The sequence below is a fragment of the Trematomus bernacchii genome, unplaced genomic scaffold (assembly GCF_902827165.1).
Source record: "Trematomus bernacchii unplaced genomic scaffold, fTreBer1.1, whole genome shotgun sequence".
Taxonomy (NCBI): domain Eukaryota; kingdom Metazoa; phylum Chordata; class Actinopteri; order Perciformes; family Nototheniidae; genus Trematomus; species Trematomus bernacchii.
The window spans coordinates 11,947,208-11,971,968 of NW_022987582.1; the positions used below are offsets into that span (position 1 = coordinate 11,947,208).

General features: G+C 41.0%; 1 protein-coding gene across 1 annotated transcript; it reads right to left on the reverse strand.

Annotated features, from left to right (window-relative positions):
• Positions 1-4,229: 4,229 nt before the first annotated feature.
• depdc1b (DEP domain containing 1B) lies at positions 4,230-24,761 on the reverse strand. The gene is made up of 11 exons (XM_034127785.1): positions 24,592-24,761; positions 16,111-16,376; positions 15,055-15,199; positions 14,309-14,436; positions 13,868-13,998; positions 13,732-13,779; positions 12,936-13,076; positions 12,688-12,854; positions 7,657-7,833; positions 4,815-4,997; positions 4,230-4,709 (listed from the first exon to the last, which is right to left on the reverse strand). The coding sequence occupies exons 1-11, from the start codon at positions 24,637-24,639 to the stop codon at positions 4,551-4,553; spliced, it is 1,593 nt and encodes a 530-aa protein (XP_033983676.1). The 5' UTR covers positions 24,640-24,761; the 3' UTR covers positions 4,230-4,550.

Genomic DNA, 24,761 nt, shown 5'->3' on the forward strand with positions numbered 1-24,761 from the left:
AAATATGCTACACATATTCATGTCCCTCTCAGGATTCATTTCAGAAACATTGATGATAGGTGCAGACACCATCAAGCACCAGAATCAGGTCAACAGTACCTACAGGCTGTGAAGTCAGAGCATTGAGGCACACGAGGCCTTGGAGTAAGTCACCCGAGCTAAATAGCCTACATATCAATACAAAATCATTGTCGCTTAACATGTCAAATCGACTTGAATTTGTAAGATTGTTAGCATGTTAAACATGTTTCGTCAGCGTGTCACATCATGTATAAACCATCCGTTGACATTAAAGATTTTAAACTTTACCAACAGCCCAGTGCTTGTATAAAAAATACAGATGGCAAAGACCAATGTATACGTGTAAGGGTCAGAATTTGCTAATTTTATCTATCATTTCTTATTTTCTCTAAAACCTTAACTGGTGCCACCAGAATACCTTGAAAGTTGCTGTTTTTGTGCAGTTGCTTCAACATTGTGAATCATATCTGTGGGGAGGACTTGTGTGGGATAATGAAGTTTACTTTCTTACTCAGCACACGAGCCGAAGTGTTTGCAGCGTGGGATGTTTCCTTGTGAAATGTTGCAGGTGTCAGCTGCTGACTTGCATCTCTTGTGCAATCATACAAAAACACTGCACCAACCCCCCACCCCCCAAATCTGATCGCAGCTAAATATATCACTGTCACTCTAGCACCCTGTATATTCATATCATCTGTCAGACAGCGTATGATTACCATCACTACAGAAAAGTTAGACACAGAAAAGAGCAGACAAATTACATTTAGAATATCCCATTCTTTCATTCTCTAGCACTCTAGCAAAAATGCAAATTAATATTGCTTGAAAAGTACAGTATGTCCATTAGATGTTGTTTAAAGCAGGGGTTCCCAACCCCCGGTCCGCGGACCGGTACCGGGCCGCGGAGGTGTTACTGCCGGGCCGCGAAATAGCTGTGAGTTTATCGTAATATTTGCAGAATTATAAATATATAAAAATATTTTATCATATTCTTTTCAAAAAGTGTTTTAATTTTCGCACCTATGCCACCCAGTCATATTATTTCATCCAGTAGCTAGTTAATCTTTCACCAGAAAACCGTTGAAAATGGCTTTTATGATGTTCCGAGGGATTCGGCGGCTCAGCCTGTCTCAGCCTCTTGTGCGCACGAGCATGTTACCGGTGCGCCAAGTAGGAAGAGGAGCGCACAGGAGACAACCGTTTGATTGCAGACTGTTATGTTTATGTGGGGAAATGGTGGTGCATACATTATTTGAGATATATTTCAAACTCGGACTTCATTTTAAGGACATGTCGGCCAGGGGTGTAGAGCTATTTGTTTAAGCACCGGATTGGCAAAACAGGAGAGTAAACCAGTCTGCCTTGATCTATGAATTAATGTCCGGGACTCTCACGGTATCTGCTGCCCGCAGCTGCTTTATAGAAGGAAACCTCTTTCATGACATGGCTGCAGCATCAGGAGGCAGCGGGACGTATACTCGGTAAAGAGCTGTGCCTTTTTACGCACCGCCTTCGCTGTGTTTAACTTCATCAGAACAGCTTAAGAGTGACTGCAGGCTGCAACGTGTTAACCACACACACACACATCTACCTGCCCGATTACTCCCCCTTTTATTAGTTTTATGAAGGAGATGTCCTGTCAGTCACCAAGGCGCATGATGTGTGTGTGTATGTGCTCTGCTCAGCTCAGTGTGTTCGGTGTGTTTGTCCGACACCGGCATATATGCGGCTGTTCCCAAAATAAATTCTCACACACACACACACACACACACACACACACACACACACACACACACACCCACACACACACACACACACACACACACACACACACACCACACACACACACACACACACACACACACACACACACACACCACACACACACACACACACACACACACACACACACACACACACACACACGTTTTCCCGTTTTGGTTTAAAAACTGAATAACGTCGGTTTTTTGATTTTCCGAAAAACCAAAAAACAACACCGGTTCTTTTTTAAACTTTGTTAATATGTTTTGGATGCATATTGTTCTAGTATTTGTTCAGGCTGTTACATACAATTAGCCTCTGTTGCTACCTGCTGGTGGTGAGTAAATATTAAAATCAGTTAAAATTGACAACCGGTCCGCGATTTTTTTTTAATGTATCAACCGGTCCTTGGCACAATAAAGGTTGGGAACCCCTGGTTTAAAGGCAATATTCTTGATCCTCCTCGAATATACTGCTTCTAGGATAAATGACTGCTTTTGGAAAATGTGATTTTGGTTCAGGCAAACCAACAAAGCACAGATGTAACAATTGAAAAAAATATCTAACTGTGTGTTGCATTAATGATATTTCTGTTGAACAGGAGGTGATGATGTACAATAAATTACACCAATTGCAGTTGCCAATCCTACGCTGGAGAATGTAGAAGTTTTGGTTACATCAACACCATATTTCCTTATGTACTGTATGCCACAAATAACTACCCATAATTGCCAAGAAAAAAGACAAAAAAACGGTCACATTTGCCAATTAGAATATTTATAGAAAAATCAGTATCAACATGCATTCACTTTCATTCTGTTGAATTTTTCCAGCGAAGAGCAGCAATTCAAGGGTAACAGTTATTCCAGCATTATTACATTTATTTAAGAGCATTAATTGAAATCCATATAGGAATATCAGTACTTAATCATTATAAAAAATAAACAATTTTAAGTGTCAAATTAAGTGAAAAACAACCTGATTGAAGTTAAAGAACAGCAGGTAATAGAAAATGACCAAATTGAACAATTGAAATATGTAACAATGAATAAAACAGTTCTTATATACAGAATAAAACCAACAAGTAAAAACATGAAATGAGTCGTAGTGCAGCGGGACCCGTCCAGTCATCTGGAAGGAGGGCTTAGAAAGGACCGTTTCTAACATGAGAAATGTTTGATTTAGCCTTTCCTTCCTTTTTCTGAGATTAGGGTTTAGCATATGGATATCAAATGTTTTAAATGTAGTTGTACCATTTTTAAAGCAATTTCATCTACTTTTTTCCTTATTTGTTTTGTAGTTACGAATGTTAGCAATTATCATCTATATTTCAATACAGCTTCTCAGTTATGCAACACCTCACATATGCTGCATTTCTTATCAATCCTGTGATATGTTTACTGACATTAAGTGACAAAGATAACAATTATAGATAATATTGGTCTTGGAGCTGCCTAGATTCAAGATCACATAAACAGTGTTTATAAAAATGAAATGCTCTTTGCATTGCCAAGAGTCAATCAAATGAAATGACATCAGTTTGAAGGCCTATTCAAAAAATGATCTGAATATGAAACAGTACAAAATTATACATCAATAGAAATGCTTTGCGAGTATGATCATTTACTTTTCGTAAACAAATTATTAAGAAATGCATTTCATTCAATCAAGATACAGCAAGGCCAATGTCATTCAATGCCATGCCTGCTTACGATATTTCTAATGTACAGTATCTTAGTAAATTATGTACCAATATACATTTGTTGAACAACTATGAGAGTTCATTTTAAGAAACACGAGTGGTTCTGTTAGTGCATCATCCTTTCCTATACTTTGTTCAAGTCATCTAGTAACAGTAAAAATGTATTATTTTAAAGGGTCAATTCAGACATTTAGATCACATTTAGCTGTTTACACGGGAACGAAACGGGTTATATCCGCTACTTTTCTCTTTCGTATAGCCCGTTCGTTCACACAAGGCCGTAACGGAACCACGGAAACGGACGCCTAAAACGATAACGGGTCCCAAGGTGGATAGATCTGCAAACGGAATGCTCTGGGGGGCCAAACGGCTCCGTGTGTACGCCCTATACGATCATTTCCTGATAACGATGAAGCCATAGCCCCACCTCTCCTGCTCACTGCTGTAGCATGGTCAGTAGCTACTGCTACTGACCATGCTACAGATGTTAGTGCAAAATCTACAGCTCCTCTACCACAACCATCAACAACAAGTGGACATGGAGAACTACATGAACTACATGTTGCTAAATCCACCGCGGAGAATAAACAGAAGGGCAACCATGCAACCATGCTCGGGGGTCTTCTTCGCTGCTTTTGGTGTATTTTGTGGGGGAAGTACAGCGCCACTTACAGGCCCGGCATATGTACTACAGCGTCTCCAGCCTCCAACGGGTCGAGCGGTCTCGTGTGAAGGGACACGTTTATTGAGCTGTATCCGTGTGAACGGAATACTTTTTTGATATCGAATTCGGTTCGTTTGCGTTCCCGTGTAAATGCACCCTCAGATAGTGCTAAGAGTAAAACAGTTAGGATGTCTTATTATTATTATTATTATTATAATTAAGTGTATTTGTGTGAAGCAACCCTTTACAGTATTATCTTAGGTTAACAGTGCTACAGCCTAGTCCAGTCTTTTTAAACATTATTTGTATGGCCAGAGTACCGTTACAGCCACAGTCTTCTCCTCATGACGCTGAGTTAGAGTTGTGTGTACAGCATGAGAGTAGATGTGTCAGCGGGGTTCCTCACGCTCTGAAGCTCCAGCTCCTCTGGAAGGGCTGGAAAGGTTTCCTGAGGAACATGAGGTGAGGTTTGAGTCGTGGGGCTTTCTCAGGCAGTGCAGCAGCTTTGCTTTCCTCCGTGGGAAATCGATAGTTATAGACGTCTGGGTACGACCTCTGGAACTGAAACGGAAAGGATATGCATCATTACAGTATAACTTCATGAAGGGCCTCTGAGATCTATATTTAATGACATTTCTCTTTTAAAACATATTAGTCCAGCCCTACCTGTTTGAGGCGTTTCCTCTTGTCCTTGGCAGGGAGTTCTCTGTCTGCGATCAGGCCCTCCAGCAGCGCTTGCAGCGGGGTCTGCGTTCCTATCACCCTCTGCTCCTCCGACTCCACCCTGCGGATCTGTTTACAGAAAGCTGGGGAGGAGCTGAAGTCTGTGTCTGAACCCGCGTATTTGATCTGATGGAAGGCAGAGGAAATGTTGGATACATATATAGTGATGCACCAACACAGCTGTTGCCCAAAGTACAATATTCTGGATATTTGCTCACTTGTTATTTTATGAAGAAATAAAGGTAAAGTGCATTTGAAATGTTCTTATTTACTGCATTATCACCAGCAAATGATGTAAACCCACAACACTCAGGGTCAAAAGTTATAAAGTAAATAAGCAAAATATCTTCTAAAAACATACAGCCAGTTAAGCCCCTGTCACACTGTCCCGAAATTGACACCAGATGGACACACGATAAAGGAAATGTTCAAATGTGGCTCTGATCGTAACATCGGGCCATTCGTGAGGGCATCTTAAAGGTCCCATGTCATGGCCATTTCTACTGATCATAATTCCATTGTTGAGGTATACTAGAATAGATTTATATTGTGCAATTTTCCAAACTCACATGGGTTTCTCATACAGCATCTCTGTATAGTATGTGTATTCACTCTCTGTCCTAAACGGCTTGTTGGAGCTCCTGCCCCCCCCTCCCTATGAGCCCACTGTGCTCTGATGAGATCATCACCGTTACAGCGGAACATCAGTGTTTATGTGTTACAATGGCGTTTGTTAGCAACCAGAAAATGACACCAGTAATGACAAACAGATGAGAATGCTGCGTGGGGTCTGGGTGCCGTGTTGGCGGGACGTTGCGGGGCTCGCTGCTGCGAGGAGCGGACAGTGTGAGCTGGGTTCAGGCCTTCTGTAGGCATCATACTTGCTTCGGCTGTTGCTTGGCTTTTGATCAAGTTCGGGGCCATCTTCGTGCGAAATTCACAATTCCATATTTGTGTGTCCATCTGGTGTCAATTTCGGGACAGTGTGACAGGGGCTTTACCTGAAGCTTATGATTTACCAAATCAAATACAAAAGATTCAGTATATGCCAGTGATGATGACTGTTATTACTATTGGAACTGGAACCACTGTTTCCACAAGGATAAATAAAGTGTTTCTTATTCTGATATTGTACATTTCGGAGGCTGAATTCTGATTGGTTAGGATCTAGTCTCTTAATAATTGTCCCGTTACCCATACAGTGGCTAACTGGTTATACATGCTCCCCAGAACCGTTTAAGTGTGATAATTAAGGGGGTACTATTATGCATTCCTGTAGTGTGTTATATAGGTTCCTGTGCATGTAAAGGGTCTGCAAAGGCTAAAATCACAACGTTCCCTCCAGAGGGAGTTTCTCTCCCACCATTTACAGCTTCTCATTGACAGCAGGGGAGTTTAAGCCTGTGCTTCCACTGTTGGATGAAAAGATAAAATCAAGCATTTCCAAACAATGTTGACAGTCAATATAGACTGTGTTCTATTTTTGTATGATCTGCCTGCCAAAATAAAACACATGCACACATCAAGATGAACCAAATGTGCACAGATGGCTAAAATAAAAGGAACAAGAGCCCTCTGACTACATAAAGGCGATCAACAGAAAGCCCAAAACTCTCACTCGGTCTGTCTCAAGTTGAATGAAGTTGAGCGTAAATTCAAACCAGGAAAACTACCTTCACCTTCAGTCATTCTCAATTCTGTGTGTGTGTGTGTGTGTGTGTGTGTGTGAGAAATTCCATATAGAGGGAACTTGGGGACTTAAGCCTTTGCAGACCATTAAAATGCACAAAAACCTATATAACACACTACAGCAGTGTTTCTCAAAGTGGGGGTCCCGTAGAGGCATGACAGGGGGAAAACATTTCATGACAAAAAAAAAAAAAACTGTTTGTGTCATGTAGTTACACTTAGAAACCTATGAGGGCGCTGTAGGACACAGGTGTGTAATGTAGATGAGGATGGAAGGTCAAGCCTGTAACCCTGCCAAACAGGCTCATTGCAGCCACTAATGCTGTGATAAGACACACTTTTTGGCCAAATATCAGCATTTTCATTCTTTTCATTTTTTGAACAGATTGCAAAGTGGCAAAGTATTATAAGTTATTGTTCTAGCAAAGGGATTGCACAATTGTATTATTTATTATAATTTTTGAGCACAGTCTTATGGAGCATTGTTTTATTATCACTGTTCTAGCAAAGTGATTTTTTTTTTAAAGGAATTCTCATAATTGATGTATTTTAATAAATGTTAACTTGGCCCATTACGTGACTATTTGTGTTGGGGGGGGGGGGGCCGACTTTTTTCCCCCTCCTGACAGAAAGAGTTTTAGAACCACTGCACTACAGTAAAGGGAGAACCCCAAAAAAGCACAATAGGGCCCATTTATTCAAAAATCTTTGAACTACGAACTAGCTTGTAAATGCAAAAAGGTATTTGTTTACCGATCATGTAATTAATAATTTAGTCAAGCTTTTCAAACGAGACCAAAGCGAGGGGCAGAGAGAGCTGCCAAGAAACATACACAAACAGAACAGCAAAATACAAAAAATCCAGTGAATGTGTCACTAAAGATGCTGGAGACTAAACCATCAAGAGGAATACAGTTAATGCCTAAAATGTTTCCAACTCTTAATAACAGAGAGATCCATGGCTTTATGAGGCTTTCATTCATATATTAATGTCTCCCCACTTCTCCCGCCTCGTGCTTGGCAAGAGGATGGAACCATCCGGCTTCGTCACACAGTCATTAGTGTCATTAATTGAAGGCTTAGAGAGTGAACTGACTTGAGCCCTCTTCAGGTGGGACAGGTGCTCCTGGACCTGGCTACGCAGCTTTGCAGGGACTTGGAAGATGGTGTTGTGGTGCTCCATCATGAAGGTCACCAGTTTGGTGGAGAGCAGCTCGTCCAGGTCCATCTCATCCACAGAGCCCAGGACGCAGTGGGAGAACATCTGCACCATCTGGACCAGAACACAACGAGAGAAGAGTTAGAAACCATGATCCACCAATAAAGTCTCAACCAAACAACACTTTTGTAAAACTTTTAATATCTCAGTTTTGTATGCATGCAGTGTTACAGACTGGGCATGTTTTGAGCTTTCCAGTTTTATCGAGACAACAAATGTTAACTTTATATATTCTGAGTTGCTGATAAAACATCCGATCAGATATGCCTGTTTTAAATTCAGTGAAAGGACACTCATTTCAGATCTCATGATTCTATACTGCTGGTAGCAGATAGCATAGGGCTGTATTGAATGTATTTTTTGTAAGATCTTTTTTAAATATAAAGTCCATGCTTATTTTTGTGCGCAAACGGAAAGAGCTTTTTAACCGCAGTGTTTTTTTTAAAGGCTAAACACTAAGAAATAAGGATTGAAACAATTACATATATCTTTTTTGGGAAAATGTTGACTTTTGAAATTGACATTCCTCGTGTAGTCTGAAGTGTTTGCGAAAATAATAATTATAATAAAGCCATTACTGGAATGCAGTTTTAAAAATAGTATAATACAAACTAGAAAATTCAGAGAAATGTTGACTGTGTGACTGAAACTTGGGTGCGCGTACCGATGCTAACATTACCCCCGCTTTGTAAGTATTAATAGCCAGGGGTGCACATAACTGGTACGCAGGTGCGGTAAAAATCGGAATTGCGTAACGTCACTTGTGTCACTACGCGCCTTTGCGTACCTCAAAACAAAACACATATTTCGTCTACACGTGTTTCTTGTAAACACTCGATTGACCTGGGTGCTGGCCGAGCCGCGCAGGACATAACCGACGGACCTGTGAAGCTTTACAGGAGGCAGAGGCTTAGATCACTGGACGATAGAGTTGTTCACCGTGTGCACAGACAGGGTTAACTTTGGTATGAACAACAGAATTGTGCCAAAACTCCGCCAACTGGCTGCACATTCTGTGCCCCGTGCACACACTGGAGAACTGCGCAAAATCAGCTGATCACAACGTTCACGCTTTGTGGTCAAGCTGCTGCAGTTTTATTTACAACAAAGTAGAGTAAAACACACATTTGCAAACTTACTCGGGGTGTTAATGGAAGAGTTTGAAATCAGACAGAGGTGGAAGAAGTACTCAGATCTTGTGTAGGAATACTCTGTTACAGTAAAAGTCCTGCATTCAAAATGTTACTCAAGTAAAATTTGAAAAGTATTATCAAAATATAGTTAAAGTACCAAAAGTAAAAGTAGTGATTGTGCAGATTGGTCCATTTCAGAATAATATATAGGATACGTTTTATAGTGATTGATCATGAAAGTGTTCTCAAAGCTGGTAAAGGTGCAGCTAGTTTGAATGACTTTGTATACTGCAGGGTAGCTTGTGAATTTACTCCAGGTGGAACTAAAGTCTGATTTAACACTTGATTATATTTCACATCATTAGTCCAGATCTGTAAAGTAACTAAAGGTATTCAATACATGTAATGGAGTAGAAGTACACCATTTACCTCTGAACTGTAGTGGAGTAGAAGTACACAGTAGCATCAAAGTCAAGTAAAGTACAAATATCTCAAAATTGTACTTAAGTACAGTACTTGAATAAGTGTACTTAGTAACTTCCCACATCTGAAATCAGATATGACTTCAAGTCATGTGATAATTTCTTAGTATTTGATCCTTCAACTTGGCCTCAGGAAATGCAAGGACTTTACAGTTTTGGCAACAAGTTTTTTAGAGAAAGCAAATCGGAGGCTTAAAAAGAGACAGGGAGGTGCATCTTCATGCAAGAAGTATAAATAGAGGACAGTGAAGGAGACACTGAGGAGGACCACGCTTCGTGTGGGGTGAGTACCAAACGCTGTCTAGTACACATCTGAGTAACTCACAAAAAAAAGTTATGTGCACCCCTGTTAATAGCATTAGTTGTATTGTTGAGGTACAACAAAGAATATCCATTCATTTTAGCTGACTATTTTAATTATTATTTTAACTGTTTATCCATTACATTTTTGGAGTCTTGTACCACATTCCTGCATCGTTTCTGAACATCTTTAGATTACCACTGGATTTAGTTAACGACCGACAGGTGTGTTCAAAGCGTTTCCACGGCAACGCCCTGCCAGTGAATGAGAGACAGCCTGTCAGAGAATGTATTGACAATATTGTGCTGCATTATTGCTTCCAAGTAAAATACTGTAACTCCAATCAGCTAAGTATCCTACCCAGAGTATCTAGGATACCAGATGAACATCGATGACTCTGTGTTTGCTATATGTAAGTCCGTTTGATTAAATGAGCATATCGGTGCGGCCGTGACAAATTTCCCTACATTATGATCACCAAATGATGTATGAAGAGTGAAAATTGTGGCCAGCCGAGCAACAGTTGGAAAAAACTCTTCAGATTTTCCAGCTCCTCTCCCCTCTAGCCGTGATGTCACCCACTCTAAGTCTTAACTCTCTCATACACACCCATTATAAAATGGGAAACAGTGTGAAATGTTCACAAAACGTAAGCTGCGACTACGTGAGAACCGTACTAGCTATCAAAAAATATCCAATTAGTCTAATGAAGTCTATAGTCTAGAGAACCGTTTAAACTTGTAATTTCTGTTCTACGTTAAAGTATGTGGAATCTGTATGGGGTCGAAGTGGGGTGTTTTTTTTTATAGCTCTGTTCAAATGGATTTCCCATTCATTCCTATGGGGCAAATGATCGCAGAAAAAGCAACCCGATCCCAGTCCTTCCGCACGTTTTGATGTGTTTTTTGTGTGTTTCGTGTCAACACTGCCGGACGAGTAGCATGACAACATTTGTGGCGGAAGAAGGAGAATAAGATGAGATAAGTATGTCGAATACTAGACTGTGTGTGGCTTCGCCAGACACACAAAATGATATTAGTGTAGCTCATTGTTATCTGCCACTGTGCAGAAATGCCGGCTTTAAACAGAATGAATAGACATGCAAAAAAAGATTGCCCACTTTCCATTACATTTTCACAGGTAGCATGATATGATTCTGAACAAACAATATTCCTCTGTGCCCAGAGGCTAGAATGTGTGTGTCCTTGCCCCCCTTCCATACTGTGTTAGAGTTCTCGATAGTGTTTTTTTAATTAAATACAAATATACAACGACTATAGCAAACAAAACCTCTTCTATGCAAAGTTTTATAAAAGGTAATGGGGACTTAAAGTGTTTAGGGGCGTTCACACCAAGTTCTTTTCCCACAATAGTTCATGAGATCTCTTTTAGTTCTGATGAACTAAAGCAGATCGCGTTCACACCGCAATGAGTTCCTGGGGGTGGATTAGGCAAATGAAGCCGCTGACGTCACTTCTTCTTCTTCTGCTTTGGGTTTACTGGCAGGCCGCAAACAACTTCACGGCGTATACTGCCGCCCGAAGTCCCCGGCCGGAAGTCCCCGGAGTTAGGGACTGGCTTCAGTAGAAGCTGCTGGGACTCCCAGCAGCTTCTACTGAAGCCTTCCGAGTAAATTGCCAGAACGCCGACACCTCCTCATCTCCACCGCTCCCATGTTTTCTTTTGTGTTGCCATAAGTTAGTCTCTCTGCGTTTGTGCGCTGGCCTAATGCTAATGCTAATAATGCTAATGCGAGGATAATAACATGGAGAGGAGGTCGAAAACCTGACATCTTGGTGCCAGGATAACAACCTCCATCTCAACATCAGCAAAACAAAGGAGCTGATTGTGGATTACAGGAAGCAGCAGGGAGAGGGACACGCCCCCATCGCCATCAATGGGACTACGGTGGAGAGAGTCAAAAGCTTCAGGTTCCTTGGGGTCCACATCACTGAGGACCTGACATGGTCTCTTCACACCACCACCATCACCAAGAAAGCTCGACAGCGGCTCTTCTTCCTCCGCAGGTTGAGGAGGTTCAAAATGGATTCCAGGATACTCTGCAACTTCTACAGGTGCACGATAGAGAGTATCCTCACTGGCAGCATGACGGCCTGGTACGGCAGCTGCACCGACCTCGATCGTAAGGCTTTACAGAGGGTGGTGAAAACTGCACAGCACATCACCAGGACGGAGCTGCCATCCATGGAGGACCTTTACTCCCAGCAGCTCAGGAAGAAATCACTACGGATTATCAAAGACCCCCATCACCCCAGCCACAAACTGTTCTTTCTGTTGCCGTCTGGCAGACGTTACCGCAGCATCCTGGCAAGGACAAGAAGATTCGGAGACAGTTTCTTCCCGCGGGCAGTGAGACTGTTAAAAAATTGAACTGTTGAAACAACTTCAAACATTCATCTGCTACTCAGTAGTATGTATCTAATACCTAATATATATATATATATATCATTCCAATAACTTGTATATAGACTCTATTGCACTATTCCACATCATAACTTTATCATAACTTTATTTTATTTTATAACTATTATTCTTTTTGTATTGCTCTTGCTCTTATTGTTATTATGTTATTATGTTGCATTGTTGGAGAAGCCTGTGACATAAGATTTTCAACTACATAATTACTCTGTAACTATGTCAGATTGACAATAAAGAACCTTGAACCTTGATGGCGGCTTCACAAAACTTTTTGGGAGTTTTACGGGGCGTGGTTTGCATTCCGCCCAGCCAATCAGACATAGGAACCTTTTTCTCCGACAAAAGTCCCTGCTCTCTAGCAGGGACTGAAAAGGGGGTAAAAATGGTTCTGATGAACTAATTTAGTTCAGGGGGCTTTTTGGTGTGAACGCAAATATATCTGAGTTCTGATGAACTATTGTAGGAAAAGTACTCCGGTGTGAACGCGCCATTGGTTACACTGTGTCCTTGAAAAGTCACACAAACAGAATGTTAAAACTTTGGATACGTGTACCAGTGTGCGGGTGGCGATGGCGTCATTGAGGGGGGGCAGGTGGGGATTCTGGCACACCCGGGCCATGAGCCGCAGGAGAAGCTGGATGCGTCTTCTGTTGGGGGGGGGCAGTAGGAGGGTGCTGAGCTGCAGAGCTTCAGTAGCCACCTCCTGCTGCTGCTGCAAACCTGCAGAGACATGAGGAAGAGGAGAGTCAAACACACACTGTTCACACACATATCAGTAGATGCATGCGGTGAAGCACTCACTGAGAATGTTGACAAAGACTTCGTAGAGATGGTAAGTCAGCAGTGGTTCTTTGAGCCTCTGGAAGTAATCCGCTACTGTTTTCAGAACATCCCTCTCAAAACCAGGATACGCCGGCTGTTTGCTTCCATTGCCATTCGGCCCTGAGAAAGCACACAGAAAGCAAGACAATAGCAAATATATCTGTTATAGAAATGTATCCAGATTTATTGTAATTTCACCTCAACTGCATTACATTTAAGTGATATATTCCTTGAGCTTTAATGATGTGACTGCAATGAACTTTCACTATGGGGCCTCTTTGCTAGCTTTGATCCATGCCTATGAAAGTGCTGTTGGCATGGGAAGATTCACAGGGAACAATGTGCGTACAATCCCTGCTTCTTTTTCAGCACCTGCCTCCGTGTGTGTGTTTGGAAATGGTGTGTTCTGTATTGTTCAGGATCAGTTCCAGGCATCTCTTATTAACACATTATTTGTTCGTCTCTCACTTTAAGGACATTCACATTGAATGTCTACGACAAACCCCAGTTAATGTGATCGTGCAGATCAAAATGCAAACCAGCTACTTACGTTTTTATGGTTTATGTGTGCGGAATCACTCATATTATGTAAACAGTTCAACTCAAAGTAAGATATCTACCATCTGGAACCTACTTTTTCAAAATGATCATTAGTGAAGTAACTGTAGCATAAGCTCTCAGGTTTAAGTACTTATGTCCTTGAGGTGGAAGACTCACTGCAGTCCTGAAGCAGATGGTGAGTTTTTTCAAAAGTGAGTATAAAATGTACACTTACAATTGGCGAGGCATTTCATTGCTGATACCACCCAATATGGCATGTCCTCTGGAGATGCAAAAGAAGATAGGGGAGTTGTAATATATGTTGCAACAAAACACATTTTATTTTTTTATTGTGAAGCAAAGCATCATACCTGCTTTGTTCTCCAGTACGACTATGCCCGTCTTATTCACGCTGAACACGTTGTGCACGATGTGCTTGCCGTTCACATGCGTAGGGTTTAAAACGCCATCCAGTGACTTTAGGCCCAACACTCTCTGTAAACTGAAACAAAAGAGTTGCCATTAATTATCTAGAGTGGTGAACATTGTAAACATCCCTATCTGCATGGTATTGCATATATGTGTGATCTGGCTCTCATCTCCACATTAACACAACACCAGAAACCTCCTGTGGAGTGGGGGCTAAAGGCAAACAGTTAACATGTTAATATTAAATATAAGCCAATTTAAAAGAAAAAAGTAAGTAAGTGTCATGGTAGAAAATATGTTAGGAAAACACTGATTTAGAGCAAATGTTAAAAATAACATGAACAGATTAAGTGTTTACGAAAGGTTCTGGATAGGTTACATACTGCTCAGCTGTCATTGATTTCCAGATGTGGTCCACTTGCTTCGTAGTTATCTCCTTCCTTCGTATGAGCTTGCATTCATTCACATCCCCAATAGCAACACTGTGCCTCTTATTCCACAGATCTGAGGTCTGATTAAAAAAAAAAATGGATACATGAATGAGAAAAGGTTACTTTTGACTTAGATTATGAGGGCAGAACAAAATGTAGGCAGTGTGTAACTGCCTAAAGTACAATACAATACAAAAGTACAAAAACAAACAGCTTTCATGTTAACAAATAACACAAATTTCATTTCTGTCAATGTTTGAATCACATGTTAACATTAATCAGGTTTTTTTTCAAACTGTAGTTTTTGTTGTCGTTCCACAGTATTGTATTGTTGGTGTATAGATTTCCGCAGATTTTTTCTCCATAAATGCAAATATAGTGAACAAAGTATTAGAAAAGCCCTTCAATATAATGCTATTAAACACACATCCATAAAGCTGCACCATAAAATGAAGTTCAACAAATAAACTTCAGCTGCAGTAAGTAAAAATATAGGCCTCTTGTACTGCATTACCTCTCATTGCACTTTGCTTTAAAAGTGCAGAATGACTGATTACAGCTGTAATTGCATCAGAGTAGAGACTTGAAATCATCTCCTCTTGCCATTTGCTCTCCATGAATACGCTTAAGCACATTAAGCGCTGCGTGAGTCTAGGCAAGGCAGTGGAGCAGCTGACACATCTTTGTCTTCCTCTCACCATGACAGAAGACTTCAGCGGTGCTATGTTTTCCCGCTGAGGTAATTCTTCGTAGTCGTCCCAACGAATGAGTCTGGGAAGGTCACTGCAGTCTCTAAACAGAGGCTTTGTTGGGAAGGATTTCAGGGGAGACAGTGGGGGGAACCTGAAGAGAGAGACAACAGCACTGGGTTTAGCTGAAACTGATGAAGGGGCCAACTCTAAAGAAGCAACAACAACACTAATATAGTGTTGGGAAGGACACATTTATTTTCACTTAAATCGACTACCCAGTACGAACACCTGATAACCCTTATTTGAATCATTCTTTCATAAGATCATGTCAAATGCTCAAAAAGCCTAATCCAGACTTATTTTCCCTCATTTGACTGAGCCAAGAACGTGATGCTGCGGTGAGGTGTAGGATTGGAAGCGGGACTAAGGGAGGTAAGAGCAAGAGCAAAAGCAAAAGCGGTTGAGTGGTGCAGGAATGAGTCCTAGAACCAGGAAAGGAGTGAGCATTTCACCACTTCTGGTTCCCTCACTCGAAGTCAAAGGTTTATTGAACTCGTTTGTTGTTCGATGCCTGTTGTGAGGTCTGTTGAACTTGGAATATGTCAGTAAAAACTCAACCATTAATGTCTGAAGCTTTTCCTTGTCTTAAAAATGATGGTTGCTAACAAGTTACTAAGATTAGAGTACTAAATGTCATCTCGCTGATCACAAGTTTGTTAGCTTAGCGGTGGTGACATGAACCTATGCGACATTGATGTCATTGGTTTATAGCCTAACGTTAGCTTTCTACTTCTGCCGATTGCATTCACTCTTCAACTATAACAACATTTGTGGTAAAATGTTTAGATTATTCTGCCGAATAAAACAAGTATGTATCATAAACGTGTTCGCCACAGATCTTATTTTCCTTCAATATTGTGAAATCCAATGGAATAATCCCATTACTTTTTGTCGAGGGAGCGATGCTTCCCTGTCAGCCTTAAAAAATACGACATTAATGCACCACTCGTGCAACACTAGTGTGTCAAATACCATGAACAGTACAGGATGATAATTAAGTACCTGTACAGATGGCCATTGTCTTCAAAGTCCTCTGTCCCGTGGCGTCCTTTGATGTCTTCGATTACATGAGCCTTGAGGAACTTCCTGAGCAGCTGCAAAGTCTGGTAGCGAGTCACTTCGGGCCCAAAGTTGTAATTGCGCCTCAGCAGATCGTGCAGATAATCGACAGCCTCAGCTGCTGTGAAACTGCAATCATAGGAGCGGAAGTTCGCCCAGTGCCTTCTCAGCGGCAAGCCTCCACGGAACAGTTTAATGGTTTCATTCCACTGCAGAGATGGGAGACACATGTGACAGAGGGAGGGAGACAACTTGGTGTGACAAATGCTGAGAAAACTTCTGCTACAGACAGTGAATTCAGATGTGTTTGTTTGCAATCTAGTGTAATACTGTAAGATATGGCATGTAAATATGTCACTTAGGCTGCTTCTATGATAGACAGTGTTGCCAGATCAGATGGATAGTTGCAAGCCTCACTCAGTAAAAAATAACCTTAAATCATAACCTACCAGAAACTACATTAAACCTTCACATATGCAATAGAAGGGTAAAAAGATCACAATCATACAAAGCTTAATGTCTGAATCAAATAACCAAAGATAAGGGTGCAGTCAGCAGTGTTTCCCCTATATACAAATAGCGGCGGCGCAGCGCCGCTATTTGTATATATTACTTTTTATTTTTTTATTAAAATAATAATAAGTGGCAACCCTTTTTCATTTTTGATTGTTTGTTATGTGGATTTGTAATATTTGTGTTACTGTATGTTCAATAAAGGTGTATTTTTGCTAAATCTTGAGACATTGCCACTGTATGTACAAGGCAGGGCCGATTTTTGGCATGGGCGCCAGATCTGGGGGGCTTTGCGCTGGTAGGGGAAAAACCTTTTTGACCGTTGGCGCTCGCGGCCTTGATGTAACAACATTCATAATTAAAGGGGACCTATCATGCAAAATGCACTTTTGTACGTCTTTTATACATGAATATGTGTCCCCGGTGTTCCAGGGAACTCACCAAGTGTCAGAAAACACAACCCTCTCTATTTTCCTCCATACCCAAATCTCTAAAAAAGGGGCTGCAACGGATCTGATAAAACTGATCCAGATTTGAACACTGTCCTGACGTCAGGGAGAGGGCGCACCGGTACCGGCGCTGTTGTTATTAGAATCTGGTGCTAGCTGCGCTAACGGATATAAGAAGTAGATGTTTCTACAACCAGGGTGGAGGAGAGCTCTCCTGTCAGACTGAGAGGCTCAGTGAGGTAAAGGACTCTCTGAGTGTTTAGATAGTTCATTTTAGTCTAAGTTATCTCAGTGGGTCTCAAACGTTTTGACCACAAATTATGTAAACACATATTTCCAAGGCACTCCTTTATAATTATTAGGATAAATAAAAACAGGTTTGAAATCATTCCAATGTATACTATAGGACAGTAAACCAAAAATATCGTTTAAAGTTGGAGAGATACAAAAATATGCATAAATAAATAAATGTTAACTAGGTAAAATAAGATATGAATGAACAACAAAAATAAAATAAGTTACATTTATTTGTTATTGGCTATGGTAGGGTATTGGTTATGTTCACATACTTATTTGATTATTAAAATGTAAACCGATCTTTTTCATATGGGTGTTTTAGAGTTGTACCCCCTAGATCAGGTCTCTAGTAATTGTGTGCTCAAAGTGCACCAGATTGAAGCATTTTACTTTAAAATGTTCAAAAAAACTTCCCGGGGGGGCATACCCCCGGACCCCTCTAGAGGATGTGACGTCCACCCCCCAATTCAAACATGTTCATACAATACTGAATACATTTGAAGCCATTTTGACATATATTACCTATGTCAATAAGTTTCTGTTTTTGTAGTGTATTTGTCTTTTGTAGAGATTTTTCATTTATTCTTTATATATAAAATCTCGCCTAAAATCTCGCCTAGGGCAGCAAATTGGCTAGAACCGGCCCTGGTACTAGGCCTCAAGAGCCTTTCTTGTGCTGGCAGACACATAGAAACAAATTGGCGGGGCGCACTTCGCACGCGCACACACTAAAAAATTCCACGCGCTCCGCGCTCACATTATACTGGGCCCACGTGCCTTAGCACCGCTGCTATGACTCCATCCTAGGGGAAACACTGGTCAGTCAACGATAACTACAGATAATAGGTCAGTGTTTCCCATACATTGATTTATTTGTGGCGGGCCGCCACAATTAAATATCGTCCGCTACAAATGGATCTCATAAAAAAAGAAAAACAAATAATGTTGGTGGTCTAATGGATAGTGAGGTGGGCTGATGATCGGAAGGTTGCGAGTTCAAATCCCGCCTGGAACACCACTACTAGTGTGCGGTGCGGTGCCCCCACAAATAGAATCAAATTCTGTGGGAAACACTGGGTCATTAGTTATCAGTTAAGATTAATTCAATTGTACAACTTGTAAAAATCAACTATTTATAAATGAGTCAATAATATGAGTGAGTGAACACAACCGTTAATTGGATCGACCATAAAATGACAGGATTGTTTGGTAATATTGTTTCCACAATATGTTCAAAAACCAGCAACATGTTGACAAAAGCATTCCAAATTTCATTTACCAGCCCAACACAATTTTCCCCGTCCAACTTAATGAAACAAGCCCATTTGGGAGGAAACCAACTACATCTAGCAACACTGCTAATAGAGCCCAGATAGCAGCATTTTATGCATTCACTGAGTTCCTGTTTTTAATGTTATTGAGGCTTTGTTACACTGTTCTCGTAACTGGGAAAACAGGCACACATATAGAGCTTGTTGTAGTAAAAAACGGTGCATGTTACTCATTTTATTCATACAATATTATGTTGCAGCAGTAAATATGTGCACATAACTAGTCTCTGAATAGTGATTAAAATCACACGCAATATCCAGACGACACTCATCTAGTCACCAGAAGTAGTAGTAGATAAAAAAAGAAAAGAATAAGAAGATGGAAGTAGATAGAAGTAGAGATGGAGCAGGAAATGTTGGTTTTACAAGGTCATTACAACCCAGGAGATTATCACACTGTTTGAAGCAAATTACTGCCCACTTCTGTTGGTCCGAATTTTGAAAATAAATAAACGTCAGATGTGAAAAATTGAAAAACTTAAAGGGCCCATGTCATGGCCATTTCCACTGATCATAATTACATTGTTGAGGTATACTAAAATAGATTTATACTGTGCAATTTTCCAAACTCACATTGGTTTCGCATACAGCATCTCTGTCAAGCATGTGTATTCAGCAGTATTCACTTTCTCCACTAAACGACTCGTTGGAGCTCTTGCCCCCCCCTCCCTGTGAGCCTAGTGTGCTCCGATTGGTCAGCTCGGCCACTCGTTCTGATTAGTCAACCACCAGAGAGGCTGCGCCCATGTCAGTGCTTTTCCCGGCTGCTCTCAGCGTAACATCAGTCTTATCATGGCGTCGGTACAGCGGTATATTTTATATACATATATATTTTTAACTGTTGTTATAGAAGAGTGTGACGGCCCCAGGGCCTTTGTCTTACGATGGGGTGGAGCTGAAGAGGGTAATCAGCGCGATCACGGACACCTCCGGACACTACGGCCCCAGTCTCTCTCCAAAGCGGCTGCAGGAAGACTAACTCTGCGATCCTCTCAACCACCTATCTTTGCATTTACCACAATAAATGTGCCGTGGTTTTGTAAACTCGTGTATGTCTCCTTGTCTTTCCGTTGTGGCCTACGAGCTACTCTCATAACAAAGAGTAAGTTATTTTTACCCGTTATAAACTACTACTGTTTGATGAGAAATCAAATCATGGTTTGCTATATATGAATTCAGGGAAGAAAGGATAGGCCTACTAAGTATTTCCATTAAACTTTATTTTTAGAAATGTACAAAATGAACATAAATATACATATATACACGGTATATCATCCATTCCTCCTCCTCTTGCCTGCGCACAGCCGGTGCGGTGCGGTGCCTTTTAGCACGACGCCTCAGTAGTAGTAGAATCCCTTCCCCGTCATGGATTGTCCGCCAGGATCTGGCTGGACGAAATCAAATGCAAATCACAAAATATTAGAGAAACTTAGTTGTTTTAGATTCGTTAGTAGTAGTTGTGTAATGAACAGCTTGCCTGCTAATATGCTAACCTAGCTTTGTTTACCTTGGTAGCTAACACGATATGAACGTTAGCTTGGAGGAAAGGCAACTATAATGCAGTGTAATAAAACTACTATGAACAAAAGCTAGTGGTTCATATTAGGCTAGCAATAACGTGTTTATAATTGCAATCGTATACGGGTATTCTGCTACCATACAATGTAACTTGCATGAATACATTGTTTTGCGCTAGCATACAGCTAGCCTCGTTAGCTACATGCAGTATATGTACGGTCACAATGTACGGTAAACCGGAGTATACTGTATGAGTATTCCGTGTGTGACTGCAGACATTCTCCTGCCATGACAAACATGTAAGGCCATCTGCTGACATTGTAGTTGATATATTTAAACGCTAGCAACGTAGCATCACAAAAATGTTTTTCTGACCAAAACTAGCTCAAGCTCCGTGTGTTAGATCGCTACGCCAGCTATAATGTAATTACGTTTCGCGACTGACCGGCAAATCACCCGCAGTATACTGTCAATAGGTATTTTGTGTGTGAATGCAGACATTCTCCTGCTATGAGATACATGTATGCAAGGCCATCTGCTGATATTAGAGTTGATATATGGAAACTCTAGCAACTTAGTTAGCACAGTTAGCACTGTGTCAATGGCTTAGCAGTCCAACACAGTTTACACATTTAAACAGTCTTGTTTGATAAATACACAAATAACAATGCAAACTTACAGGTTGTATACCCAGATCTTCCCCTGCTCCAAACGGTCCAAACAAGCTGTGCATATCCGGCCTCAAACTGGGCAATGTTTTGGAAGCTTTCGTCTGTGAAATGCCGGTTCTTCGAACCTCTGGAGGAGGAACACGCCGCTGCTGGTGTGGCCATAGCTCTTCGGGATTGGTCCATTTCGTTCCGGGTACCGCATGACATCAGGCGGTACCCGGAACTAAATGGAAGACTCAAATGGGCAGTGACGTATCTCCAACGAGGCGTTTTGGGGAGGTATTTTCTGTGTTAGAGTTTTACTCGCTACAGGGTGTACTTTGAGGGTTTTGACTCTGCACACCGTTTACATGCATAAAAACCTTCATAACACACAAGGGGACGGGTAATAACCGGAAAAGCATGACATGGGAGCTTTAAGACATTTAAAAGCCAAGAAGTAAGTCTGGAGCCAATTGGGGGAAGAGGCACAAGTATTCTTTCATTCATAAAGAAAGTCTTTCGGCATGTCTCTCCAGCTTATCGGTATTTTTTGGGGAAGTGGAATGTGTGTCTCCTGAGAAAAACGGGCATTGGGGGGAAATCAGTGGCGAGCCGTGAGCTTTATACCTAGGCCCTCTGACCCCCACCCCTTCCCTCGAAAAAAGAAAAAAAAAGAGTTATTACGTCACAGCGTATACTTCAGCGGAATATCAAAACAACGGCCCAGGGTGCAAAACGCATCAATGACAGCGACCCTCTACCACACAAAACAACACCTGTGAACCCAATTTGTGTTCTTTGACATTGAAAATGATATTGCATTGTGTTTGTTACTTTCATTGCCGTTGTATGTCTTAAGTGTAATTTGGCATGCTTTTATTTTGAAGGCGAGTTCACGCTGTTGACAGGAAGTTGTTGTTGCTATGGAAACAAGAAAAGTTTCACAGCGGGCGGAACTTGTCATAATGTCCGCGATAATAAAACCCACCCATTTAGAGGGAAGATATGATTGGTCAATTGTACTGTCATTTGACATTACTCTCTCGTTCAGTTCCTATAGCGGGCCCTCTGTGAATCGCAGAGAGGGCCAGGCGAGCTTCTTTCATGTAACCCCTACATTCAAACAGAGAATGAACAGGCAGATTCGAAGGATTTATTTCTTTGGAAATGTTATTTTAAATACAATTAAATCAAGTTTATCGAAAGTTTTTCGGTAAAACTAATGAAAAATATAACAAAAATAATATTAAAAAAATATATATTTAAAAAAAATATATTTTTTTTTAATGTTTTTAAATATTATTTTTTGGAATATCTTAGGCCCTCACAGAGGGCCTAGAGGGCCCTGACGGCTCACCACTGGGGGAAATAAATATGTTTTTACAACGTACTAACTTTAGTTTGTTAAGAACACTTCAATAAACTGTATTTCAACATGCTCCATGCTGTATGAGACCTAGCTCTAGCTGAATAAACTAGGCAGAAAACAATCAGGAAAATGTAAAAATAGTATGGTACACCATTTTAGTTTTTTTCAAGTGCACTGTCAAACTTCATCTCATTGAATTGACCAAGCAGAGGGCTTTTCTAAAGAGATTGTCCTGACATAGTAACAAAGACATGTTGACAATGTCACAGAAAGAAAGGCAGAGGTTCAAATAATAAAATGGACAATGGCTGAATAAATTCCATTAAGCTGCTTTTGTTTCAGGACCCTGCTATTGTGCATGCTGGAGGCTCACACGGGACCGTTTGCGTTTATGCACAGTATGCGTATTCAAAAAAGTCTTCCGTTCACATGCATTCGTTTCATTTAACGTGTCTGTTCAAACGAGGCCGCTGGAAACGCTGTAGTACATATGCCGGGACTGTAAGTGGCGCTGTAACTTCCGCCAAAATACACCAAAAGCCGCGAAGAAGAGCAGCCCGAGCAGCCCCGCTGCAATGTTGCCATGGCTACCCTTCTGTTTAAGCCCCGCGGTGTATTTAGCAACATGTAGTTCATGTAATTCTCCATGTCCACTTATTGCTGATGGTTGTGGTAGAGGAGCTGTAGATTTTGCACTAATATCTGTAGCATGGTCAGTAGCAGTAGCACTAGCAGTAGCTACTGACAGGAGGAAGTGTGTGGCGATTGCTGGTATTCAGCGGGATATAGTCATTTCCTCAGCATATGGATAAATGCAACGGGGAAGTTAACTGAAAGAAACCGAATCTGTGGATATTGCATCGACCGACCAAGAAGCACGTCTCTGTGGAGAGGACGGCTCAGAAAGAGAGATATTCTCTACAAACACCGGGTGAGATCGCACCTTTGTCAATATAATGGATCAATGCATAAAATCTGACTCTGTTTATTTTGTTTAAGGAGTATATTGGGCGTTAACAATTCTGGTTTGCCTTTTATAATATTATTTCATTCAAGAACCCCTTGTGCGTTTAATTAACACAGCTATTTTTGATAGTTGCTACAGCAGTGAGCAGGAGAGGTGGGGCTATCGCAATTTTTTCAGGAAATATTCGTATAGAGGTGATTACACGGACTCGGTTGACCCCCCAGAGCGCTTCGTTTGCAAATCTATCCACCTTGGGACCCGTTATCGTTTGCGGGGTCAGTTTCTATCGGCCTCGTGTAAATAATAGGGCTATACGCACGCGAAACTATGCAGATACAAGCAGTTTTCTCCTCGTGTAAACGGCGCCTTAAGTGGAACACAGCGCTCGTTAAATATATCAGGAACACCTGTGCTTTTAGTATTTAAGAATTAAGGCCCCGCTCACACGGGACCGTTTGCGTTTATGCACAGTATGCGTATTCAAAAAAGTCTTCCGTTCACATGCATTTGTTTCATTTAACGTGTCTGTTCAAACGAGGCCGCTGGAAACGCTGTAGTACATATGCTGGGACTGTAAGTGGCGCTGTAATCAAAAAGGCTTATGGGGAACCATGTGGTTTGTAAATAACTCACTGGGATTCAAATGTGCATTTAAAAAATAAAATGCCAGCCTGTTGTTAATGTGGTATGTTCACTATTGCATGTAACAACATATAGATTATGTGTGTGGGTGTTGCATTAATGTAAGCCATGCAGTAATTGAATGGTGTTGAAAGGGGTTAAATATTCCAAAAAGCCAGAAACAATATTGCATGTTGTGTTTTTCTTTAACATGTAATTAAATAGCTGATAGTGACTGCCAAGGATGCATGTTGCATTAACACAGAGAACACATTAGCACTCCATTAACCTGGTAGATACAGCAATTTCCCTTTACGTAAACACTTGGGAATACTTATGTAAATGAGGTGATTCTAAATGCTAAACAACACTTACTGCATAGTTCTGATAAAGTCAGGTCAAACACAGAAAAGCAGAGCTGAACTTTTTCATAAAAAGTTGCTTTGGTTGAACATACATTTCGAGCCCTTTTAGTATGTCCTATTATTTGGTGCCGACTATTTAAAACGCGTAAACTCAGTCACGTTACCAGAGCAAAAGTAAAACAACTGTTAGCTTAAAACGTAATGAAATGAAAGCTGGAAAGTACGTTATGTAACGCTTCCAACATGAAATGCACATAGCAAGTTAATGTTAACGTTACAACTTAGCGTAAAGTCTCACATTCACGTAACATTTATCTTTGCTCTGCTAACAACAGACTCACCAGCTTGGTTGCCCGGTATGGACCCGTTCCAATAACTTTACCATTCATTCTTATAGTGAAATCCCGATTCCCTCGTATGAAAACATGGAGATAAATAACTTTTAGAAGCTTTTAAAAAGCTTCAGCTGCCGGTGAAAATGCTGCAGGCTAAAACTCTTAGCAGAGACGTT